This window comes from Solanum stenotomum, chromosome 1, assembly GCF_019186545.1.
Source record: "Solanum stenotomum isolate F172 chromosome 1, ASM1918654v1, whole genome shotgun sequence".
Classification (NCBI taxonomy): Eukaryota; Viridiplantae; Streptophyta; class Magnoliopsida; order Solanales; family Solanaceae; genus Solanum; species Solanum stenotomum.
In genome coordinates, this window is record NC_064282.1 from 9794247 (window position 1) to 9820819 (window position 26573).

Genomic DNA, 26573 nt, shown 5'->3' on the forward strand with positions numbered 1-26573 from the left:
GGGGGGGGGGGTATATACTAGGCAAGCACGTTTTGCAAAAATTGAATTTAATACAAGTTCAATTGAAAACAAATGCAATAGTTTCTACACTACAATAACAAATTTCTTCAGTATCAAATAACACTTGGATTATTTGTAACGATCGAATTGAATATTTCAATAGGTATTTCATATTTGATAGAGATAGTTACAATGAAACTGAGGAAGATCAGAAGTTCAGTACAAAAGCGAATTTAAAATTTGAATTTTATAGGCTCTTATTATTAATTTAAGTTATGAATTCATATCAAATCAGTAATCTTGATAAAAATAAAATATTTTTTTATACATAAATTTATATTTGGTATCAAAATGTTGAGTTTAGATAAATCTAATAGCATAATATTGGATCCGCCTCTAATTGGGTGGAAAGATCTAACGTTGGTCCGAATATCTTTGAGAGGTCCACATATATTAATGAAATTCAAATTTCTATCTATTATATAGAAGAGTGAAGTGGTAGGACAATCAAGGGTGAAAATGTAATTTTATTCTACAAAAAATTTATTAAGAAAGATAGCAAGAAAAATAAATAATTCTAGAAACATCTTTCTATGTATGAAGTGAATGATTATCAAGGATAAAAATGTAATTTCATGGTAATAAAAATCTATCAAGAATAATAACAAGAAAACTAAATAGTTCTAGAAACATCTTTAGTTATTGTTAGCACTATTAAATCATTTTGTTATCACTTCACTTTCTTTTATGAGTTATTGTAATATCTATTCATTACTCTATTTTACTATTACTTTAATTAAATCCTGATATTTTTTATATTCATTATGCTTACTAAAAATATCTACTTTAACATAAAATTTCATTACTCTCTAATTAATATACTTGAAAAGAAATAAGTGTGATAAAATTAATAATATGTATTAAATTGAAATTAAAGAATAAATAAAATTAATTTTAATATTTTAAAAGATGTTAAAAAGTAACTTTACAAATAAAATGAATAGGATGATATATTTGCATTTAAAGTAAACTGTAAATGTTTAAGTAGACTAGAAATGTTTACTAGATTATAAAAGAGTAGTTCTTCATTAAAATATATAATCAAGTTTGTACTTTTACATGATTTCAAACATATTAATCTAAATATGTGAATTGATGTAAGCTTGATTTAAATTTGAAGTTGTCGGATCAAAACTTGGTATTTTTCTATTATATAGAAATGTGAAGTTGAGGACGATCAAGGGTAATATGGATATTTCATATATATTTCATTTTAAAGTTCTATAAATTGTATTTTCAAACTTGTCAAAATATTTTTTTAAGTGGGTAAATTTCCTCCACGAGTTACATGACTTTTCTAGAAACTATAAATTATAAGATTTTTCTAGAACTAAGTCTATGACACAATAAATAGACATGAACTCATTCTTCATTTCATTCACTCCACAATTCTCTCCCTCTCATGTTTCATACCAATAAATTTTTCGCCCTTTATTTCTAATTTGTGTCCTAAATATTATACGTACACTCCGGCATAGATCTCTTATTAGGAAGACCAATGATGCAGTCTTTTTCCAACATTAATAACTTTATTTTTTTATCAATTCTCTATATAATGACCCTATTTTTGTAAAATAATTATAAGACAAAAGTAAAATTCAATATTTCTTAGTTGACGTATCACTTCTAGGACTTGTCCATATAGCCAACTTTCAGCAAAATTCAACTATTCACGCTTTTCAAACACCCTAATGAATTAGTTAACATGTTAAATCCAATATCAATCACAATTGCATTTCTCAAAATGCCTAATCCAAAAGGAATGCAACCACTGAGCAAGCTCTGCAAGAACAAAATTTTCAATAATTTCGGAGCATGTTATGACCTTTCATTTGGTTCTCTTCAGACTTTTCAATTTCATGGTGTTTTTTTTTTTTGTTTTTTTTGGACTATAAAGATAATTTTTGAAGTATCTAATTTACTTGATTTCTCTTTTTATGTATAATTCAAAAACTTTGCGTAACATATATGTCATTATATAATTTATTGAAAAACATATATTTATTTATTACTATTAGTTTATCATTAGTTAAAATCATTTTAAGAAAGTTATATAAATTATTATATTGACTACCTCATGTTAAATTATTGTTGTATATATTATATCAACTTTTGTTAATATTTTTAAATTCTCATTCATTTGAGGTAAAACATTTATTCATCATATATATTAATAATTCTAAATATAATTCTTTCTTTACTATACTAAATTGTTCTCCTAATTTTAATAAATATGTATTAAGACAAGACACAAAGTCATAACTTTTTTTTCATCATTTTATCACTTTGTAAAGAATGAGATGGTTCGTTTTAATTTTCATCAAGTAGGTCATTATTTTTGTTTGTTAAACACCTATTGCGTTTTATTATAATTTACTATCATATTTATTTGAAATAATCATAATAATATTTTTTTTCCAAAAACTAATCAAATTTCTATTATAAACATATATAAAATTATAATATTGAGTCCGTAACGAACCTTTCATTATCTAGTAAATATAAAAATAGCAACGTCTAGAGAACATGGCATACCATCACTCTATTCAACGTAACAGTTCACAACATCTTAACTCTTTTAAGTCTATTTCTTAATGAACAAGTATTAGTACTTCTGTATGAACATACAAATCACCAACAAATACGACACGATGATATTGACTTTTCATGGATTCAAAATCACTTTAAGGGTCCATTTGTAAACACTTCACACGAAATTAAATTGTGTATTCTTAAATATATCACGTGGAAAACTAGAATTAAAAAATCGTCAAAAAGAATTAAAAGAAAAAATACGATAAATAAATTGAAATAAAAAAAGTATATACTAAGCATAAATTAATATTTAGGATTTATACACATTTAATATTGATTTCTTGATATTAATATGAGATCTAAGTAAACATTATTGAATTGGTCCAAATTAATAATTGATGCTCTAGCACCACTTTAATATTTAATGGAAAAGTAACATTCAGTACTATTTACTTAATAATATCTAAATTCTAAATATTATATTTTATGATTTACAATGTTTTCTCTTCGTAAAACAACTTATTTGAATTTCTATATGAATACGAAAATGATTTACTGTGTGCCAAAAAAATACTGAGATAAGTTTTTTTTTTTTTTTAAAGCTAAAATTGTATAGAGTTAAATGGTAGTTAGGAAAAAATTGTGCATTATAGCAAATTCTTAAATTAAACTAAATGTCATAGCTACATTTTCATTTAATTCTAATTCGTATTAAACTTCTTGTCATTCGCCTTTCTCCCTCTCTCTGGATCTCGCTCGTCACTCTCCTCTTTTTCAGTCATCTCTCCCTCGCCTCTCACTTTATATACAAAACACAAATATATAATTTATGTTTGTGTTTGTATAAAGCGAGGAAGACTGCATATACAAATACAAATACATATATACCTCTCCGTCCTATACAAATAATAATTAAAAGTGGACGGAGATAGTATTACATAGACCAGAGTTGTGTTTCATGTGTTTTTGGGTCTAATTAATTCTGTTTAACTTTATTAAATTAGACATCCTCACGAGTTGTCCCCTTCGTTATCTAACTAGAAGTAGAATGGCTTTTGGATAGAGTTCCAATTCTATACTCTTAAATTTCAACATCATAATTCACAAGTCACAACCAGAATTATCATCGAAAATAATTGAATTTTTAAAATGCTTTCTCTACTCTATGACAACCAAGAGGTTCAACAAGCATTTATTTTAGACGGTTGCAATCAAATGCTGTGACAAATATAATTAAATTGTACAGAGATTAAGAAGCAGTAAATTCAAATAAAATAACATAGAAAAAAGTTATACTAATTATTATTATGTGAGAAATATAATAACACAAGATTACTTATGATGGAGAGCCTATTTGAATTAGCTTAAAAGTTGATCAAATATATTTTAAAATTATTTTTAGCTTTTGAGAGTGTTTGATTAATTTCAAAATAACTTAAAATAAGTTTAAAGTCAAAAGTAGGACTCTCTCTACTTTTTATATTTTTGACTTAAAAGTTATATATGTTTGACTTTAAAAAGTTACTTTTTAAAATTACTCCCTCGATCTATTTTTACATATCCACTAATTATTTTGGGATGTTCAATAATATATGTTCAGTTTATAAAATTAATGAATATTTAGATGACTTATATTTAATAAGGGTGATTTGGTAAAATTGTCCTTATTATTTACTACTTATTGATCCATGTATCAAGTCAATAATGAACAATTATAATTGAACAAAAAAAGTACTTTTTTTTAAGTCAATTCAAACCAGCTAGGAGCCATTTCCTATGAGGGTTACTTTATTTATATATTTTAGGGAAAATTAGATATTTCCTATTCTGAGACTCACCTCAAAAATACTTCTAAAAATACAAGTTTGAACCGGTTCTGAGAAAATATCTCTTAAAGGAACACTTACCTCTTTTTTTTCAAAAATCTGTCGTTTGGTTATATTTTTATTTTATTTTTGTCTTTGATAGAAACAAAGCAACTAATATTTTCTTAAAATACTTTTTTAAACTTAGTTCAATTTTCATTTCTCTATTGGTTCAAACCGAACACAGTAAATTTGTTTTTTCTATATAGAGATCCCCCAACTTAGCACTTGGTAGAATCCTCTTGTAAGTTGTGAAAAAGATTATATACTCAAAATATTCTATTCCCTTCCGCCAAATAACAATATCTCAAAGAGAAAAAACAAACCAGATAGATGGCGGAGTTAGGGTGGCACCGCTCCTCCACGTCATCTTTCAGATGGATCCGACTGAGTTTTTCACTTCCGACGTCCTTTATGCGGTGGCCAAGGATGTTCACTTCGTATTTCACGCCGAATGGGAGTTCGAGAAGCCACGACGGCGTCGTTTCGGCCTCCTCCCCTCGGCGGTGGTCATGGCCGGGCCTTGACTTGCCTTTCAACATCGTTGATTCTATTGTCTGGTCTATCATCTCCGCCGTTGAATCTATTGCTCTCGTCTCTATGCTCTGTTTTTTCTTCCTTTTCTGTGGATGTACTATCTGAATTGCAAATTTCAAGTTTCTATTTATATCTAATGTAGTTATAATTATCGAAGTTCGTACATCGGGATAGCCGGAAGATTAATCGGCTGGTGACCAGTTTTGGACATTCCGGCGAGTAGTTGATGACTTGGGGGAAAAGGCTGATATTGTATCAAGCACGTGAAGAGTGCCGTGATGTGAGCTGAGGGTAATTTTGTCAATTAGGTAAGAGTGGACTCAACTCATAGTGAATTTTACTATAAGGTCCTTTTTTTTTTTCTTTGTTCCCTTTATTTAGATGTTATTTTCTGTAATACCTTTTGCCCTTTTGTACACAAGTGTGTAGTTTTTGTTATTTATAACAGTTCCCGCTATCAAATTACACTATTTAGAAAGGTACAAATTTCATTACTCATTGAAAAAAATTCTACTTCATTTAACACATGTGTAACTTTACTAATGTACGAAACTTCAAATTAATAATTAAAAAGAAGTCGGGCAAAATTTGTAGTTGAATTATGATTTATTACACAAAATACACAGTAGAAAGTGACACATTTCTATATTAGTCCTATCAAGAAAGTTATTTTCCTTTCATAATGAGAAAAGGGTGGGGGCAAGTAGTTGGAAATTTTGGTGAACTGTTACGTATAATAACCAGAAATGAAAAGATTTTATAGTCGCGTAAATAGTATTTCTTTCGTTTTATTTGTCATTTTATATTTAAGATAATAAAATTAAAAAAACATTTTGATACATTTTACGTATAAAAAAAAGTCATTCTCACAACGTGTTTCCATAAAATAGCAAAAAGGACAGAGTTAGACTATATCACTGTCTCGTAAAGAACATTTAAATTTATTAGCGTGTTGACTGGGCTCAATTTATTTTTATTGTTTATTTCATCAAGAGACAATCAGACAAGTAAGGCACGACTAAATTTTACTTTGGGCCATTTTTGTTTCACAACTTATTTATGTCCAGGACTCAATTATGTGATAAGACTGCTCAAAATAAATTTGTACCACATATTTGGCTAATCTAATAGTATAATAGCAAAAAATACTTTTATTTTCTTTTTTATGGCTAAACAATACAACCTTTTTATACTCTTGAATTGATTTCACATTTTTTCTCTTCTTCAAACCTCTCCGATTTCCCTAGTTTTATAGTTTGCTCGTAAAAAATCAGAGAGAGAGAGGGGGGACTAAGATAACTGATAGTAGGAAAAGAAAATAACTTGGGAAAAAATAGTGAGTGGTCTTGAGATTATAATCGTAATTGTGCAAATTGAGGCCCTAAAAAAGGCAGCTAAGTTTCCTTAGTGGCAAAAACATTCCCCACGTTTCCAGAATTTTGCATGATGATATTCTCAATCATATCATCTTTTTCTTCCACTAACTCGGTGGGAAAAATATTGATAGAATATTTATTTGTAAAGATGATAGATAATATATGATTAATTCTGTTAAAGCCAGGTCTTATATATCAAATGATGATAATAAACTAACAAAAAATAAAGATTAAAGAATATAAACTTATAAGGAAGTCTTTAGTCTTAGTGAGTGAATTTGTTGGTCAAATGTAAATGTAACCATATGTGCTTTTTACATTTTTTTCTCATTTTATTTTCCAATTCGAAAATGTTTTATCTTTGGATATTTTTCTCTCTGTATATACTATAAATATTTGTTATGCATTTACCTATCATTTATAATGACAATTCGAGATTTGAGTTCTCAGCGATTTCAAATTTTAAAAAATGTTATTATATATGCCAAAGAGGAATCGAAGGTAGGGGTGTGCATGTCTATTCGGTTTTATGTGTTATTGGTTCGATTTATTGGTTTCTAAATACGTTAAATTAATAAGAAATTTTTTATCGATTTTCTGTTTATCAGTTTTGGTCCTTAACGGTTCAGTTTTTGGTTTGACCAATAAGAAAATACTTATAAACAAATATATGACTTCTCTAATAAATTTGACGTGACAACATAATGATGTAACTTTAGAAATCCTCATAAAATAGAAACAATAATAACAAATATGAAAAAAACTATACAAGTGTAACACAAAGAGAAATTAAGAGGAATAGGATTCTTACTTTAGGTTTTGACGTTTTGTATAATGTGAAGTTGTGAATTCAAAGTCAATGAGAAGTGTGAATTGAAGGCTAAAAGTAACTAGTAAGGTATTAAGATTAATATTTAATATTCATGTCCAAGACTCCAAGTAAAAGTTGTAAATTACTAGTCTTAATGGGTTATCGTTTACCCAATAATCCAGTATTACAAACCAATATCGAACTGATAACCCGATCTTTTTTTTATTTATAAAGCCATTAAAAACCGTTAGTTCAATAACTCAATAACAATAAAATAATAACACTTTTTTTTTTCAATTCGATTTATCGATCAATTTAGTTTTTGCACACCCCAATCAAAGGGTTACTGATTAAGCAAGTTTCATTCAACCGTGAACCAAGAGATCACTTTATCATAAAGTTCTACATAAATATCGCTTATATATTTAATAGATTTCTCAATATGTTAAAAAATTACTAAAATTCGGGGAACGCGCACCCCACACCCTAAAACTGTTCAATGGCTACTGTTTGGTATCCCTTGTCTGTGTTCACTCAAATTTGTTGTATGAATACAATTACAATTGTTGGATACGTTCACTCAAATTTGTTGTACGAATACGATCACAATAGTTATATACGTTCACTCAAATTTGTTGTATGAATACAATCACAATAGTTATATACGTTCACTCAAATTTGTTGTATCAATACATATATTCACTTTGCGATACAATTACGATAGTTTGTATATATATCCACGCTTAATAGACTGTATCAGCGCATACATGCCATGCTGGATACATAGAAATATTGGAATAATTATATATACGTATATATAACATACATTCGTCCACCTTTCAATATACACACTGAAGTTTATCAATTTAGTCCAAGATGCATTTGAATAGATTATCCAATATATTGTTGGATACATAAAAATATTGGAATAATTATATATACGTATATATAACATACATTCGTCCACCTTTCAATATACACACTGAAGTTTATCAATTTAGTCCAAGATGCATTTCAATAGATTATCCAATATATTGTTGGGCCATGGAGCCCATAGAGATTAACTTGCCATCATATTTTTTGTTGCAGGAAAGCGGATTCTTTTAGAGCAAATTTTAGGAATAACAAATATAAATATCATATGGAGTTTTATAACTATAGTTTTGCTATTTACATTGTTTGCTATGAAATATTTGATTTGTATAAATCTCACTCGCCACTCTCACTTTATACAAACACAATTTATACATTTATGTTTGTATAAAGTGAGAGAGGCATGCCAAAGAGTGGCGAGCAAATTTTAGAGAGTGGTGAGCGAGATTTCAGAGAGTGGCGAGTGAGATTTATATAGGTAAATCAGATGCCTGCGATTTATACAAATCAGATGCTATGGAGCGCAAATAGCAAAACTATAGTTATAGAACGTTAATATGATTATTATGTTTGTTATTCCTGAAATTTGCTTTTATATTTATTTATTTTATTATTGAAGTAATTCGGAAAAAATGTGTTAATACATTTTGGGAAGTGCAAGTGGCCAAAGTGCTAAAGTTAGGACTAAATCATGTATATTATATATAAATTAGGGATTATATTTATCAAAGGTTATACATAAAGGATCAAAATAAAACAAACCCAATACGTTAGGAACTATTTTGATCATTTTCTCATCTTTGCGTAATTGTGTGAGGGTTTTGTTCAGAATCGTCTGGAAGTAGCCGGAGAAGCTCTCAATCCACAGGAAGCTCAACAATGGCGTGGAGGCAAATTCTATTTTCCAACAGAAGATTACTTTCAGTACCTTCAAACTCTGTGACATCTGGGTTCGCTAGCTTTTCCTCTAAATCCAATCCTTATATAGGTAATTTCAATTTCAATTTGATAAAGAATTGATTTTTTTGAAACCCATAATTTTGGAATGATAAGAAAGATGGTGGCTGCAGTGAAGGTGGGGATTCCAGAGTTTTTGAATGGAGTAGGGAAGGGGGTAGAGACGCACGTTGAGAAGCTTGAATCGGAGATTGGAGATTTCTCGAAGCTTCTTGTTACTCGCACTCTTAAGCTCAAGAAACTTGGCATCCCTTGTAAACATGTTAGTATTTATCTGCTTTCCTTTTAATTTGTTTCATTTTTGTACAATATTTCTTCTGAAAAGGTAACTGCTTTCCAGCTTTGAAGTAATTCTTCAAAACCAAAGGGATTAGATCTGTGTGGGTGCTTCCTCTGTCAAGATGATAAAACACATATTCGATGGTTAATTGTAGTAGTGTCTAGTTACACCATTGTACGAAAATCTCAATAGATGTGATGATGAATAATGTTAAGAATCATTGGTTAAGGCTTTGAAAGAGTTGCTACTGGGAGCATTTTTATTTTTCCATTCGTTTTTGGCATTTGATATTATGAGCTCTATGCTTGTTAAAGTGTAAATTGTTAAGCTAGTGGGGATTGTCTAGCTTTGAAATCGCATATGCATTGCAGTAGGTGGAAAATCTTACAATCCGACACGATTATATAGAATAAAGACATCCAGTTGTCAGCACTAACAAGAGAAACAAAAGTGCTTCAAAGATATATCTGAGACAAAAAGCCTCCCGGTGACCTATAGGAACAGGCTTTCCTACCCCTTTAAATGCTTTCCTAACGAAATGCCTTGATCGGTTCATGAAGCATACCTTTAATCTCCCATTCTCAACGTCGAGAAACTTTAATAACTATATCATGCCAGAAAAAGGGGAGTCAGGTGGTTAAACTTATACCCCAAAATCTATATTTCAATAGCATCCATATGAGCGCTAAAATACCTACTTCCAATATTCCATCTTCTGAATTTCCATACTAGAAGCACCTTTCTTTCTTTGCCTGACATCATACTATGGGTATGCTCCACAGCACATATCATAATCTGTATGCAATAAGACAGTGAAGTAGTAACTGATTGTCATCCTCTCCTGCTTTCTTGCACCTTAAGCACCATATAATGTGGATTATCCTCCTCCTTAAGCTTTACATTGTTTAGACGGAACCCCTGCTGCTGTTCAGATAAAAGAGGAAATTGTCCTTGGTGCTCCTAGGATCCATATTGAGAAGGAAACTGCCTGCACTCCCTTTCCGACAATCTGCTGTAAGAAGATTTCCAATGTGAAGATGCCAGTCTTCTGCTCTCTCCATATCCACTCTCTGTAATTATGCGATATCACATTCGAAGCATCTTTGCGATGAAATCACGTATATATAGATTAGTGTAATGAATCTGGGCCTAAAAGTTTCACTTTTGATAGCGTCAATAGGCCTACATTTTTCTTTATCTAGAAAAGACCTACATTCTTTTGCCAGTCTGAAGTCCTTTTCATCTAGAAAATAATGGGTACTTTTAAATGTCTATCAAAGATGTTTTATGATTAGATTGTTGGTTAAAAGAATGCATTCAAGATTACGAAGTATGATCAACGATAGGACCCAGTAAGCACATTCATTTTTGGTTCGTAAGTTATTGCATCCAAATGTTAATGGGCATAAAAATTCTTTTTATGCTTTAAAATCTATGATCTGATTTAGTGGGTAACTAAGCTCGAGTGAAAAATCTTTATCAATAGGGGGAAGACTAACTTTGATTAATTTTGTGCTTGATGCCCTTCCAACATATATGATGTCATTATTTCCTATCTCACCGGGAATCATCAATAGGTTGGATAGCATCAGGAGAAAATTTTTATGGCAACGGAACAAGGAAAGGAGAGGATATCACTTAGTCAAATGGAAAACTGTGATCACCGAAAAGAGAGTTGGGGGTCTGGGGATCAAGAACATGAAGAACCAGAGTAAAGCTTTGAGGATGAAGTAGCTTTGGAAGTACTCAAATGATAATCAGAATCTGTGGGGCTCAGTCATAAAGGCAAAATATGAAGAGAGTGATAGTTGAATGACAAAGGAGGTTACCACCCCTTATGGTGTTAGCTTATGGAAATCCGTTAGAGAACTTTGGAATGAATTCAAACCTAACACCAAGATCAAAGTGGTAAATGGCATAAAAACTAGGTTTGGAAGGATGATTGGCATGCAGAAGGAAATATGGAGACTCTCTTCCCTGACATCCACAATTTAGTTCTTCAGCAACAAAGTACTATAGCTGACTTATGGACTCCTCAAGGGTGGAATTTTGTATTTAGAAGACACCTCAATGACGGGGAAATTCCAAGAGTAACAGAATTTTTTAGAAGCATTGATCAATTTAGTGGTCTGGAAATGGGGCGAGACAGATTGCAGTGGTTGGGAAACAGTAAAGGGATTTTTAAAGTAGGTGCAGTGTACAAGAAGTTGAATCATCCAAATCTGCAGCTACTCAAGTGGCCCTGGAAACATATATGGAACCAAGATCCCCTACAAGGTGTCTTGCTTTGTGTGGTTATTGGCTAAAGAAGCAGTATTGACACATGAGAATTTAATGAAGAGGGGAATTACACTTTGCTCTAGATGTTTTTTCTGTGGGAAAACTGCAGAAACAGTCGATCATTTGTTTATCCAATGCGAAGTCACTGGCCAGTTGTGGAATTTGTTCCTGAGACGTAAAAGCATCTCCTGGTCCATGCCTGGGAGAATTTCAGAGGCTCTATTTAGCTGGGAAGAAGCAGGACACAAGCAAAAAACAGAAGTAACTGGAGAATTGTCCCTGCCACTATTTGGTGGACAATATGGAAAGAGAGGAACCTTAGAGTTTTTGAGAATAGGGAGAGTAGTATGCAACAAGTTAAACTGAATTGCATTTCGACTCTGTGTTTTTGGTGTAATCAAATTTACTCTAATGATACCGTCTCTATCATTGATGTCTTAGACTCATTATAGGGATAGGTCGGTATTATTAGAGTTTCCTTATGTAAATACGGGTTTCAGTACAACCTATGTACTGTTCTGCAGAAATAGAAACAATTACCATTTTCAAAAAAAAAATCTTTATAAAAAAAGAAAAAGCTCGAGTGAAAAATATCTCCATGGAGAAGTTTGGTCCCTCATAACTTTACCTGAAAAACATTTCGTAGTTGACTGTCCATCATAGTCGAGTATGAGATATTACGGGGGAAGGGCATAAGTTGTGTTAGTGGTGTGCTTTAAGCCTTAAACATGTATTTTAAATGATGTAATCTGATTAAAGATGATGTCCGATGCAAGTTATCCTATTGAGGTGATCAATTAGTCTGTTTTGTGAAGTTTACCCTCCGATCTGCAAAGTTAATCTATGGGATCTCAGAGTATTATCATTATGCACAGAATGGATTAGAAATTCTGGCGAGCACAGCTGAAATTGATCCCTAAATTTTTAAAAGCGCTAGGAAAATAGGTGGTAGTATATACTGTAAGATAGTGCGGGGGAAGAAAAGCTGGGTTTTTTCTATTTACTTTTTACAATCTTGGGGTACTTTAAAACATTCATACTTTCAAGTCAGGATAAAAAAGATGTCTACAATCATAGAGAATGAATAACAATTGATTACTTTTGGACTGTCCAACAACTGGAACGAGAAGTGTAGAAAAATTAGCTTTTTGGGTCTAATTGCCTCACATGAATATGAAGATTGAAAGGTAAATTCATAGCTTGGAGTGAATGTTGTATCTTTTAAGGAATAACATTAACTATGACAACAAAGCCATACCAGGACTCTTGATTGATAATACCAGAGATTTTTCAGACTTAGCAATATTGCGCTGAGACCAAAACCCAATAAGCTGCAATCAAAGTGAAAATTTTGCTGATTGGATCAAGTCTGCTATTTCCCGGTGACTAATAACACTTTCTAGTCTTTAGTACAGTAATCTTTTTGTTTGAGGATCGATGTGAACAGTTCCAAAGTCTTCACCAGAGTGTAACTCTAGAAAATGATTGGACAAGTGCATAGAAGTTAGAACTAGTTTCTATATGCAATTTTAAAAAAATGAGGAGAATAGTGCAAGCATAGTTGTATGTTTTTCTATCATTTTGATAAGTAGCACGCCTTAGTGGTATATGCTTTATTTGACTCATCATGCCACTGTTGTTTGAATTACAAGCATCAATTCTTTGTGCTGTGTTTTTGCTTGCATCCATTAGCCTCTTTTGACTCTTTGCTTTTGGTGTTTGCAGAGGAAGCTGATACTGAAGTACACTCACAAATATAGGCTGGGACTTTGGAGGCCCAGAGCTGAACCTGTGAAAGCTTAATTAATTCATTTTGTTGGTAGTATTTCTCATGAAGAAAAACTTTCTGCTATGATGCTCATGTTTTGTACTTGGATGGATGTTTCATAGGGGGTAGCCAACTGCATCATTTTTTTTCCCTGTTTGGAATTGTCTTTTGATCAGTAGAGTGAGAATTAGGCATTTGCATTGTATGAATACATCAAATAACTAATGCCCTCTTTATTATTCTCCTTCTATTGAGAATAAATTGATTAGTGCATCCATACCATATTATCATTTTTTTTATATGTAAGGTCGATATGTAAAGGTTAGCTTTAGAATAAAAGTAAACCATATTCAGTACTGCAAAAATTGAAGATTTCTCTTAAATGGTGTTTGACTGAGCTTTTTTCTGTTGGAAAATCTTTTCATCTGCTATAGAAACAAACACTTTGGGTTCTATAATGTTTGACCTCAGAGTCGAATCACATAGAAGAAAGGTGCTATGCATAAATGAAGGGCCAACATAACCAAAACATTAGGAAGGTGCACATCTCAAATCAAGATACGGTAGTTGCGTTCCACAAGTGAACCTCTGCCATGGCCCCTGTACATCACCAAAGTCATGTCTGGCTCCCAGGGGCATGTAATCAGAGTATCTTTTTCTAGCTACTTAAGAGCACCTACAAATATCAGGAACCCTTGACAAAATCCATACTAATTGTTACATTTCTGTACAACAAGCAGACACTATTAGCCAAAATATTCAAAATGATTTTACTTGTTTGAGTCAGTTCCTCAGTTAATTCCAAATCCACAAACTTTGATCTGCATTGGTGCAAGAATTGAGCTGTTAGTAAATCATAGAGACCTGCTCCTCTTGTGCTGATATCATTGTTTTCCCTCGAATCATTTCACCTTGCTGTCTTTTTTGGGCCGGGGGAAGATTCGAGGATAAGATAACACACTTGTGAGTTACACTTTAAATCTACCAGCCAGACTTTCGTAAAGGCACTTTAATCTGAAACATAATATGTACAGTAAAATGATTGAGCGTGCCTCCTTGTTGAAAGTGACGAGTAACCCTAGGTTAGCATTCTTGACTTGCAGTAAAGCAGTTGGTTGTTGCATGGTAAAGTTCCTGTGTGTATAAGAAGGAAAACAAAGGAAGGTAATGTCATGTTTCAGTAGTTCTTTAAGTGCCTAATAAACCATGCATCTCTTAAGACATTTGTGGAAGCTCGTTTCTATTTCAAGATACAAACACACGACCAACATTTTTGTACAGAAGATGGTACGGGGTTTGGAATCCCCAGTTACTCCCTCTAAAACTGTTTGAGATGCCACATCATAAATCAGTCGAACAGAAAAGTTAAAAAGAAGTTGTATGTGAACCTACCACTGAATTTAAAGGCGACGTACATACTGGTGTCATACACGAGAGCCCAAAACACCTGTAACAAAAGAAACATAATCATGATTCACTTCATTGAGAGTAAAATCCATATAAGGAACCGTAACAGAAAAGTAAACTAGATTGTACATTTGACAAGTCACTGTGCAACAGTATTTTGATTTTCCCCCCAATATTGATAGCAAATGTGCTTAGAATTTTATCTTCCTTGTTTTGAAATTTTCTTCCGTTGTTTGTTATATAAACACACATGTATTTCCACAAAGGAAAGGATATTAGTTTTGCTAAAGCAGACAAAGTTTAACAAGTTTTTAACAGATGATGACCACTCTCAAGGAAGTTTAGCTCCAAATCATGCATTTTTTAAAAAAAATTCTAATTCATTTGTACGTATATTGTAAACTGTGCTCAAGAAAGCTGTAAATAGTACATCTTCAAAATATATATCATATGCCATGCTTCATTAAGCACAACTTAGTCGTCACCTTTTGATGCCTAACTGGAAAATCAGAAACAACTTATTTAATGGCATCAACATACATGCAGCTACAATTGAAACACTAGAAGTAAGCCAATTCAACCAGCTTAAGATTTTCATGCATCAAGGAAAGTGAAGAAAACAAGTTTCAGTAAGCTTCTGACATTATATGATTCAACCAGAGGAAGAGGAAATCTTAAGCTTGCAAATCAAGAGGTTTTGGCTCTTAATATTGACAGACTCAAATTGACTTCATGCATTTAGCTAATGAGATCTTCGGAGCATTTTGAATAAGCAAGGACATATAGTGTAGTATAAAGGCAACTGCTGCTATCTGGAATTTTGATCTCTCCCTTTCTTCTTATTTGTTAAATCTCTTTTGAAACTCATCATGCTTTTTCTGGGTGTCCATTACCATTTCATATTCATATCGACAGTTCTCATAAGGAATGTTGAACAAGAATAGTGAAAAACAGAAGGAATGTTAATCATTGAAGCTTGATTGAGTTGCTCCAAATTCAATGAACTGTGCCTATAATCACACAGTATATATGTTTGAATTCTATATTCCTGCAAGAACTGAAGACTGAAGTATTGGAGCAAAAACTGTGATATTCATTTTCCTCAGTCATTTCAGTAGCTACAGGAAAGCTAAGATATATCTTCAAACTAGCGGAATTGAAAACAAAAGAAATGAACTTATACTGCTGATGAATTAAAGTTGTCACCACTAAAACAACATATTTGGTTTAGAAGCCAAAAAGAAGAATATTCAAAAGATCTCCCTGATAACAAATTTTATAAAGAAGTTCATACTCTCAATACTGCTGACGAAATAAAAGTTCAGATATCCTAGGATATGAAGCGTACCTTGAAATATAATAATCAAGAAGAACAGAATTGTGATCACCGTTGCTAATATATTCATCCTCGAAGATGATCCGCTCTCCTTTTTAATTTTCTTCAGTGCCTTCATTCTTTCAGTTCTTCTACGCTTCCATATAGCAAGCTCAGATATTTCCTTGACGAACTTTGCATCAGAGGCATCCAGTGATGGACCCTTTGGGGGTCTAGGTGGTTTAGGAGGCTTTGGCTTCCTTGTCTTCTCGATATTCATTTTCTTGTCCCCCAAATTTTCCATCTCTTCCTTCACTTTGTTTGACCAAATTTCTGTACGCCTAACAGATGATAGCTCATCAGCACTTAAAATCTTGTTATATGTACTTGAACCATCTTGGTTCCTTACAGACCCATTGCATGATTGAACTCCACGAAACCCACTACCCGCTTTATACGACTCTTTATTAGAAATTTCACCGGTCAGATCATAGTTATAATTGCCATCTTCATCACTAGTTGTTCCCCCACTCTCTAAATCTACCTCGAAATCACTTTCTCTTGACTGTATATGATCCATAGCTAACCCAAAGTGTTTGTTGTCTACCTCTCTCCAACTCCTTTAGCTGATAACAAAGTAGAAACAAAGTTACTAAAAAGCTAAGCCATTGTACAACACATTTGTTCGTGTTTTGTCACATCAAAGACACTTGCAGCCATCCACCAACTAAAGACAAAGGAAAAGCTAATCTATTTTTTCATAAAACAAAAGACACCAAAACATTCAAATGAACACTTGCTTCTTTTCCACTTTAAATATATTTACTTGAGCTAAAAAGTCTATCCAAATTTAGAGTAATAAACAACATTAATCCCACAACCTAAAAAAGATACCGCCTTTTACTCACGTTCCACAAACTTCAAATGGATCTTGAAGAAACGCCATCATCAAGCACTCAATATTGTGTAGCTTTTCAAAAGTACAACACACACACATACATACAACAACATTCCCAGTATAGTTCCACAAGTGGGTTTCTGACAAACCCTCGACTCAAGAAAATCACAAACACACACATATACATACAACAACATTCCCAGTATAGTTCCACAAGTGGGTTTCTGACAAACCCTCGACTCAAGAAAATCACAAACACACACACATACAACAACATTCCCAGTATAGTTCCACAAGTGCGTTTCTGACAAACCCTCGACTCAAGAAAATCACAAACACACACATATACATACAACTGTACATATTAACAATAATTAATTTAAAAATTGCCAAAGCCAAGACAATCCCAATCACATGGAAGATTCGTTTCACCAACACAGACTACAGACATGGAAAATGACATATCAAAAATTTGAAAATAACAATGGTCCCTTTGCAGCTAAGAATAAAGCAAATTATACAAGAAAGGATAGTATAAATAAACAAATTTCTCTTTTATCCAAACAAAAGGAAAGGAATTTGGTCACAATACCTAATAGGGTTTCCGATGTAAAATTATTTTATATTTCAAATAATCCAAAGAAGTTAAATCCATTGTTCCACATTTTCTTCACATACAACATTTTTTTAAAAAAAAATAAAAATTCTCAAACAGGAATAAAACTACCAAAGAGGGGAAATATGAGAAAACTGGAAATGGGTATAAAAATATATGAATAAGAAAGAGATGAAACACATAAAGATGCATTCTTGTTATACATACATAGAAGGTGACAACATGGGTAGGATTTGGCCATGGAAATGGTGAAGAGGAAGGGAACGAGGTCGTTTTGAAAGAGAAAAACGTGAAGTTAGGACAAGGTTTTGTTTACCTTTGTGTAATAATAGTCAAAGGAAGATTTGGAACATTCCCAACACTTGTAGATAATGTTAAACACCAATACCCATTTCTATGTGCGGTCTGTAGGACCGGACCCATCTTGTTTACTCCCTCCGTCCCATTTTATATGAGGTAGTTTGACTCGATATGAAATTTAAGAAAGAAACGAAAACTTTTAAAACTAGTGGTCCAAAATAAATGATACAAATTTGTGTTACTGCAAATTATATCATTAAGAGTAAAATAAATATTTTACAGTTAAATTGTTACTTAATATAGAAATGTGTCATTCTTTTTGGAACTGATTAAAAAAAGGAAAGTAAATCATATAAATTGAGACAGAGGGAGTATTATTTCTCCGATCTGCTTTAAAAACATAGAATTTATATATTTGAAAGTTATATATAAATTACTCCCTCCGTCCACAATTGTTTGTCAGGGTAAGGTCATGCACATCCCTCAAGGAAAATTTAATACAAGGTGTAATTTGACTAATATAACCCTACTATATCAAGAATACCAAAAGTCCACATAACTTTTTAATTGAACTACACAATTATTAAGGGCAGAATTGGAAAAAAGTGATTAATTATTTCTTAATTGTTTAAATTGACAATTAATCTTGGACATCTATTTTTAGTATACCTGCCAAACAATTGTGGACGGAGGGAGTACTATCATTTCAAAACAATTTTCCAAAGATACTACTAATAACTTTCATTTGAGTTTCTATAAGAATTTCAGAAAATTGGAAGGCGTGATTATTATTTAAAAGAAGTTGTATTGAAAAGCGATAATTAGACAAGTATTATTTTCCTATGGAGAAGCTATGAGTTAAATAAAAAGGAATCCCAAATTTTATTCAAAGAAAAAAAATACCCCTTACCATTATTTTTAAATGATAAAAGTGAATTACTCCTATTTGTTATAAAATATTATAGTGTGGATGTCCACTACACCAAGAAGTTACTCTCACCCATTATCTCCATTACTTTCCTCCATTATGAAGATAACCATAACCTCCAACTTTATAACACCATTATTCTTGTAACCTTTCACTTTCATAACCTCCTCCATTATATTCATGTTTATGACTAACCTTTTGTATGCCTCTATGTTACACTATAAATAGAGGCAAGGGTTCATATTGTATACACTTGAAGACTTGGAATAATAAGAAAAACTCTCATCTCTTGTTTTACTATTTCTATTGCTATCATCTTTTATATTTCTTGTCTTGTTTTAGTTTAGTTTTACAACACTATTATTATATTTTAATAAATAAATAAAACGTAGTCATAACTCATAATGTTGGAACAAATCATAAATTTTGTAGTAACAGCTAAAAATGTAATATGGGAAGGAGGAACCAGAAAAGCCCAGCCCAGTCTAATAAAAGGACCTACGGTTGGAAGGAGTCTGGATTGGGCCCAGAAAATCCTAACTACATCTTCTTTCCTGGCATAGGATAGAAAAGAAGATGTAGTTAGGATGATCTACTTTGAATCACGAAAATGCTAATATGCATGATCATTTTTATTAGGAAACACCTTGTTTCAATCGTAAACGAATAAAGGGATATTTACAGTTGCACTCTATTAATAAAATGATTTTTTTTCACAACTTTGTTGTAATTATAAGTAGTTTGTTTTCTATATATATTCAAAAAAAAACAATATATCAAACGAATATTTGTCACACACATTAGACAAGAATGCTTGAAGGATTTTTGGGAATTCATCCAAATACAACAATTGAACATAGAGAATTCCACTTTATGCCTAACGTAAATATGGTTGAGCTTTCCAAAAAATTCATTAGCAGTCCACTTAATCCTTTTTCTAGGTTTCATTTTTAATTTAATTCGTTCCAACTTCCAATAAAAGAGACTCTTTTAAAATCCTCCATCTTCCCATATTCGTGTTGGAATTTAGGGTCCACTCTTTTAAAGTGAAAACCTTGATCCGTTATTAATTTAGGGTCTTTATACTTTTTTTTTTTGGTACTATGTAGTCACTAGTCACAATAAACAAAGTTACGTGACGAAACATATAACACAGATAATTAATAAAGGTGATGAGAATATATTTCACAGTAAATTAGTTAGTTAGAATTAGCTACAGTAGAGTTAGTTACAGTCAAGAAGTTAGTTAAGTTGTTACTTGAAGTTAGTTAGAGATTTTTTCTTATTATTCTTCCTCTCTTACTTTGTATATATACTTCATCTTGTAAATGATTTAGTCATTCGTTCAGTTCAATACAAAAAGTGCAATGCACAGAATTCTTCTCCCAACAACAGTTGATTGTTGATTTCTTCTTTGCTGCATTCAATCCTCCATTAATGGAGGAAAGTAGTCTCGAGCAGAGCTTATGCTCTTAGTTTAATTTTGTCAAAAGGACTAGTAATTAGGCATACTTGATCAAAGACAGATTATAATAATAATAATAATAAAGAGCATAAACACGATACTCATTATAACAAACGAAACAGTTAGAAGCAAAAGACACTTTAAAGTAGAACATCAAATGCCTAAACATTGGATAGTAAAATATTTATTCGTTCGATCAATCGAACATATAGCCGATGAAATACATCAACAATTCAATCTCAATTGCTTCAAGTGGCCTTCCACCAGACTTGTAAGAAGCATAAGCATTAATGCAAGCAAATTCAACTTGTCCCTCATTAAGAACCCTTCCTCCCCAATTGCTCTGCCTAACATTCTCCTCTATATTTGGCATATGGAGACCACAAAATAATTCAATTTTGGACGACAAGACCATCCTGGCTTCATAATCTTTGGAACCTCATCGTAGGGGACGCTCACTAGACTTGATGAGTTGATGGCCTAAAACCAAACAATACATAAAATAATGAGACAGAAATAAAATCATTTGTTTCTTTCATATATAAAACTCATGTCAAATCAAACATAATCACCTAAAAAAGAACAAAGGTAATAACAGCTAGCTATACCTTGGATCCAGCCCTGCTTCATGAATATCATCACTTTTGTCTTAAAAAATATCACGAATATCAGCACATCTAGTACATAACAATCCATACTCATAATTCAGCCTTTGGACGTCTTCATAAACCTCAATTCCAACAAATACAAATTTAGGATAAGCCAAGAATGTCTTAAAGGTTTGTAGCAATTCATCCAAATACAACAATTGGAGTATCAAACACTTGTCGTCAATCCAAAATTGGAATATAGCTAATTTGTCGTTTGACCAACAACAATTTATTCTCCAGCATATTTGGAGACCATATGAGTACTTGCCCATTCAGTGTCACTCATGACATTTTTTCCATCATAATTCATAACTGGAGTATGTACATTTCACTTACACGTGCGTTGGCAACAGCAGATTCAATTCCAGCATACTTCAAAAAAACATCATTAGCCCATTCGTTGGGTATGGTTGCTTTGTTAGTTACCGTTGTTTCAATTGTTCATCCGTCAAATTTTACGTAGTACTTTGAAGTGGTGTGGTCGAAGGTTGTCATATTGCTCGAGGTGAAATAAAATTGTTAGGGCTAATGAAATTCAGAAGATGTCTTGCATGATAATTTATAACTGATAAATAAAAATGAAAATCTATTTTTGAAATAGTGAAATAGTAAAAGTGAACCGAGAGCGTACTAGTCTCTTTGAAAATTAGTGTACATTATCCATTTAATTTTATTTATTTTTAGATGACAAACGTTTTTTCCTTGATTTATTATCAGGAAATTGAATGGTTATTCACATATTCCATGCAAAACGTTAAATAGAGGGTGAGATTTTCAAGATTTAAATTGCTCCATTGATATTTTTACATGTATCATTTTTATAATTTGTTGCTATATATTAGTAGTATTTCGTTTCAACTTCCCAAGGAAGAGTTTCTCTATTGATTCCTCCGACTCCATCTATTATCAACGCTCGAAAAATAAAAAAGTTGCTTGGTAAAGCAAGAATTTTCCTTTGAATTGGGCAGGGTGGTCGTTAAAAAAAAGGAAAATTACCTAAATACATAAACTTATTTTACCATATTATCTAAAATTCTTTATCATTTGATTTTTTTTTTAAATTCCTACTTTTTTTAATTCCTGGATACATCACTTGCGTGAGATATCGAGACATACGCGATTATTAAGTGATTTATTCAAAATCGAGACGTAGTGTATCAATCAGATACATCACTTTACGGGATGTATCAGGATGTACCACGATGTATTAGGACGTTGAGTCATGTATTTGAAACCGAGACGTGATCTATCCAAAACTGAGACGCAATGTATCAGGACGTTTTGGAATATATCTGGATTCCGCCAAATTTAAGGAATATTTGTTTAGATAAAAATAGGAACAGAATGTAATTAGCTATAGTACCACTATGAAATTTGTATTACTCAGCCCAATGTCATAAACGGACCAGTAATAGCACGGTCCAACCACTTTGAGGGAGATGGACTGGTTTTTTCTTAATTTTCAGTTCATTCATAATTAATCAACGTTACATACATGACCGATCGAAAGAAAATAAAAGGAAAAAAGGATTACGACCTTTTTCATGGTTTAATGCCAAATTCTGTGACTTGACGAAGCTTTAAAATTTGTTTGCATTTGAAAAGTATTTTTTGTCAAATGAAATTTTAGCCAGAAAATGTAATTAACACAAATTGTTACAGCTAGATTTGACCAATGTTTTCAAATAGTTTTTTTAGTGTCAAATTATTTTATGATTAGTACGTAGTCCCTTTGTTTCAACGAGAAATTACACAAAGGATTTCATTGTAGGTATAGTATGTAATTATTTGACTCGAATCCAGTCATTAATTCAACAATCAATTTGGAATAAAATTACACAGTTTAATTAATAAATAGATGAGATATAATATATATTGTATTAACTTTAAACTAGTTATACAAGTTTAAATATTTAACAAATGAAAAAAGAGTCACTCTACCTTTGAGATAAAAGCGGATACGTTTTTGATAAAAATTGAGAACAATAAAAAGTAAACATGTTATTCCACAAAAATAATTGTCATAGAATGAAATATATAAACAACTGTTCAAAAAGTCAAAAAAAAAAATTCAAAATGTAATAATTTATTTATTCAAAATGTTATATATAGTTATATACCACTTCATTAAGATTCTCCATTTTTATTTTAATTGATTTGGTATGGTCAGTGCAAAAAGATACTGAAGCCGTTCTAGTAAAACAATCTACTTAAGGCAGCATTCATTTAAATTAATGACAAAACTGAAAACAAAACCACAAAGTACGAAAATCATTCAACTTCAATAATATTATTCCAGACGTCGCTGAAATAAACAAAAAGGTTGAAACTAGATAACATACTAGAATTAAAATTAACAAAAAACATAATATTGTTAAGCACACAATTAAACCACTTTTTAAATAGCCCCTCAATTCTCCATAAGTAGCTTGTGTCCAATCTTGTAGGAAGCATAAGCATCAATACAAGCATATTCAACTTGTGCCTCACTAAGAACACTTGCCTCCCAATTGCTTTGACAAATATGTTTTGGCTTAGGCATATAAAGACCACAAATCTCATTAGCAAGATCCTTCAATCCTGGACGTGAAAATCTACCAGGCCATTTATTCTTAGCAACATCACGAATATCAGCCTGACTAGTACAAACCAAACCATACTCATTTTTCAGTTTAAGGATATCCTCAGCAACCTCAACACCTACAAATGTGAAATTAGGATTAGCCAAAAAATTCTTAAGAGTTCGTGGGATTTCGTCCAAATAAAACAATTGGACTATGAGACACGTGTTGTCGATGCAGAGTTGGAGTGTGGCTGATTTGTTGCTAGTGTATGGACTAAAAGTGGGCTTCCATTCATTGTCTAAGCCCACAACTGTTTGCCTTCCAGAATACTTGGAGAGCATTGCATTGGCCCATTCATTGGCAACAGCAGCTTTGTTTGTCACAGTTGTTTCAATTGTTTGTCCACCAAATTTAATGTAGTACTTTGAAGGGGTGCCAGAGCTAGAGCTACCATATGATGAATACATGTTGTTAAAATAAAACTAGGATTGATGGATTTTGTTAGATGGCTTGTATGACTATTTATAGTGGTCAAAAATTCATTAGTCTATTTTGGAAAACTCAAAAGTTTTTATTTCTTGTTCATTAATTCAACTTCATGTTCAAGAAAATTAATAGTACGTAAATGGTTAACTAGATACATGCGAAAAGTGTATATGAATGACTGATGAGTTTCTCAATACTTAGTAGTCGATTGATCCGCCGAGGCTATTTGAGAATCTCAATCATACTCCCTCCGTCCCATTTTATATATCATTTCTTTCTATAAATAGTTAGACCACAATATTTGTCACTTTATAAAATTTATGCGTAAATTACCATATTTTACCTATTATACCCTTGATAGAATATTTAATTAATTTTGTCATTTATTAATAAAGTTGACTTTACAAAACATTAAATAAGGGTAGAAGGTAAAATTACATAATTTCTTAATGCAAATGCAAAGTAAAAATGTGACATATAAAATGAAACGGAGGGAGTATATATTAATACAAAAAACACATTACTATATGATTTTTAACAACGACCAAACTAAGATTTAATTATTTTCAACACTATTATCCTTAATTACTTCATCATAGCCACCTTGTAGATTGTAGCAGGTATAATGACGTAGCTAGGATATTATAAATAATAATTTTTCCAAGCCATAAAAATTAATCTCTCCGTCCAACAATAGTTGTTCATTATATTATTTTGATACATTTAATGGTACTTAACCACTTTATAAAATCAACGAATAATTTTACATGTAATTTCTAATTTATCCTTATAATTAATTATAGTCATTTCTCTATTGCATTTTTCAAAACATTGTATTTATCATATTCAAAAGATTTCCCATATATTTATAATTTCTTACAAATTGTACAAAATCAATAATGGACAAATATTGTTGGAAAGAAGAAGTACCTTAATTTAATAAACACCGCCAATTTTTAAACTATCAAGATTTTTTAAAAAGTCCTTGACTTGAAACAGTTTTTTCTTTCTTAATGATTAAATTGAAAAGAGAATATTAAACTAATTAAAATCAATAAATATCATGGTAATAAAAGTTTCTAAAATAATATCAGTAAATATTTGATCTTTTCGAATGGTTTTATTTGTCCGCTATGATAAAAATAGATGTATAACTTTCCTTGTTCAAATTGAAAAATAAAAAAATAATAGAACATTTAATTTAAAATTAAAATTAACAATAACGAAATTGCCATTCTATTTGATCCTTTTTGTGCCGCCCATAATCTATAATTTTAGCAAACCAATTTTATTTTGGGTTACAAAACTTAATTAAATTAATCTAGTAATATATGAGCAAAAAGGTATAAAGTCGTTCAAGTAAAACGTCATCTTATTAAGATCATACGAAGATAATGGACTAACCTCCACTCCACACCCTTAAAAATTATGACACATCATTTCAATAAGTTATTAGATGAAAGTTTATTTAATTAACTAAAAGAGTTGAATCATAAAAACACAATTACCCTTTTTACCCCTATAAAAATCATAGTTTCAATATCTTTTAATTAATTAAATAAAACTAGCCCATTAGATAATGACACATGTCATAATTATATTATAGGACCGAAGTAATAGAGGTCCTGGACAAAATCCTTCCAATTTAAATTAACTTGTACTGAAAATAAATAAAACATATAGTCCGAATATCATTCAACTTACCCACATTGAAATTTAGATACCAACACATAACAAAACGCATGGCAATAAACTAATCACTAGAAGAAAAAAAAACAGACAGACAGAATATTTAAAACAATAAAAATACTTCAATTTTCCATAAGTAGCTTGTGGCCAATCTTGTAGGAAGCATAAGCATCAATGCAAGCATATTCAACTTGGCTAACACTAAGTTCCGTTGCTTCCCAATTGCTCATGCTAACATGTTTTGGTTTAGGCATATTAAGACTACATATATCATAAGCAAGTTCCTTCAATCCTGGACGTGAATACCTACTAGGCCATTTATTCTTAGCAACATCACGAATATCAGCCTGACTAGTACAAACCAAACCATAATCATTTTTCAGTTTAAGGATGTCTTCACCAACTTCAACTCCAACAAATGTGAAATTAGGATTAACCAAAAATTTCTTAAGTGTTTGTGGGATTTCGTCCAAATAAAACAATTGGACTATGAGACACGTGTTGTCGATGCAGAGTTGGAGAGTGGCTGATTTGTTATTAGTGTATGGACTAAAATTGGGCTTCCATTCATTGTCTAAGCCAACAACTGTTTGTTTTCCAGAATATTTGGAGAGCATTGAAGTAGCCCATTCATTGGCAACAACAGCTTTGTTTGTCACAGTTGTTTCAATTGTTTGACCACCAAAATTTATGTGGTACTTTGTAGTGGTGTCAGAGCTAGTGCTACTATATGATGAATACATTTGGAAATTTATACTATTGTTGTTGAAATGAAATTAGGATTGATGGTTTTTGTTTGATGTCTTGTATGATTATTTATAGTAGGGAAAATTAATGTGTGTAATTAATTGGAAAACTCAGAAGTTTTAATGAATGGTTCACTAGATGCATGCCAGGGATGACTGATGAGCTT

General features: G+C 31.5%; 4 protein-coding genes across 5 annotated transcripts; 1 reads left to right on the forward strand and 3 right to left on the reverse strand.

Moving 5' to 3' along the window:
* The first annotated feature begins 8811 nt into the window (after nt 1–8811).
* LOC125867219 (uncharacterized) lies at nt 8812–13580 on the forward strand. Its single transcript, XM_049547643.1, has 3 exons — nt 8812–9045; nt 9128–9276; nt 13300–13580. The coding sequence occupies exons 1-3, from the start codon at nt 8937–8939 to the stop codon at nt 13375–13377; spliced, it is 336 nt and encodes a 111-aa protein (XP_049403600.1). The 5' UTR covers nt 8812–8936; the 3' UTR covers nt 13378–13580.
* A 445-nt stretch (nt 13581–14025) lies between these two features.
* Nucleotides 14026–17921, reverse strand: LOC125867129 (uncharacterized). 2 transcript variants are annotated; one of them, XM_049547568.1, is made up of 4 exons: nt 17786–17921; nt 16098–16690; nt 14735–14789; nt 14026–14476 (listed from the first exon to the last, which is right to left on the reverse strand). In XM_049547568.1, the coding sequence occupies exons 2-3, from the start codon at nt 16642–16644 to the stop codon at nt 14767–14769; spliced, it is 570 nt and encodes a 189-aa protein (XP_049403525.1). In that variant the 5' UTR covers nt 16645–16690; nt 17786–17921; the 3' UTR covers nt 14026–14476; nt 14735–14766. The 2 variants fall into 2 exon arrangements, with proteins under 2 accessions (XP_049403525.1, XP_049403516.1); XM_049547559.1 differs by lacking the exon at nt 17786–17921 and adding an exon at nt 16973–17010.
* A 5410-nt stretch (nt 17922–23331) lies between these two features.
* On the reverse strand, nt 23332–23952 carry LOC125867113 (uncharacterized). Its single transcript, XM_049547541.1, has one exon. It carries the CDS (start codon nt 23950–23952, stop codon nt 23332–23334), a length of 621 nt encoding a protein of 206 aa, XP_049403498.1.
* A 1830-nt stretch (nt 23953–25782) lies between these two features.
* Nucleotides 25783–26403, reverse strand: LOC125867121 (Werner Syndrome-like exonuclease). The gene has a single exon (XM_049547550.1). It carries the CDS (start codon nt 26401–26403, stop codon nt 25783–25785), a length of 621 nt encoding a protein of 206 aa, XP_049403507.1.
* Nucleotides 26404–26573: the final 170 nt, after the last annotated feature.

Excerpts from the sequence above, each read along its gene's own strand:
- LOC125867113 (XM_049547541.1), bottom strand. The coding sequence starts at position 23,952 with ATGTATTCATCATATGGTAGCTCTAGCTCTGGCACCCCTTCAAAGTAC.
- LOC125867219 (XM_049547643.1), top strand. The coding sequence starts at position 8,937 with ATGGCGTGGAGGCAAATTCTATTTTCCAACAGAAGATTACTTTCAGTA. Across the intron at positions 9,046-9,127 it reads TAAATCCAATCCTTATATAG|TGAAGGTGGGGATTCCAGAG; the intron begins GTAATTTCAATT and ends TGGTGGCTGCAG. Across the intron at positions 9,277-13,299 it reads TTGGCATCCCTTGTAAACAT|AGGAAGCTGATACTGAAGTA; the intron begins GTTAGTATTTAT and ends TGGTGTTTGCAG.
- LOC125867121 (XM_049547550.1), bottom strand. The coding sequence starts at position 26,403 with ATGTATTCATCATATAGTAGCACTAGCTCTGACACCACTACAAAGTAC.
- LOC125867129 (XM_049547568.1), bottom strand. The coding sequence starts at position 16,644 with ATGGATCATATACAGTCAAGAGAAAGTGATTTCGAGGTAGATTTAGAG. Across the intron at positions 14,790-16,097 it reads CTTGATTATTATATTTCAAG|GTGTTTTGGGCTCTCGTGTA; the intron begins GTACGCTTCATA and ends CTTTTGTTACAG.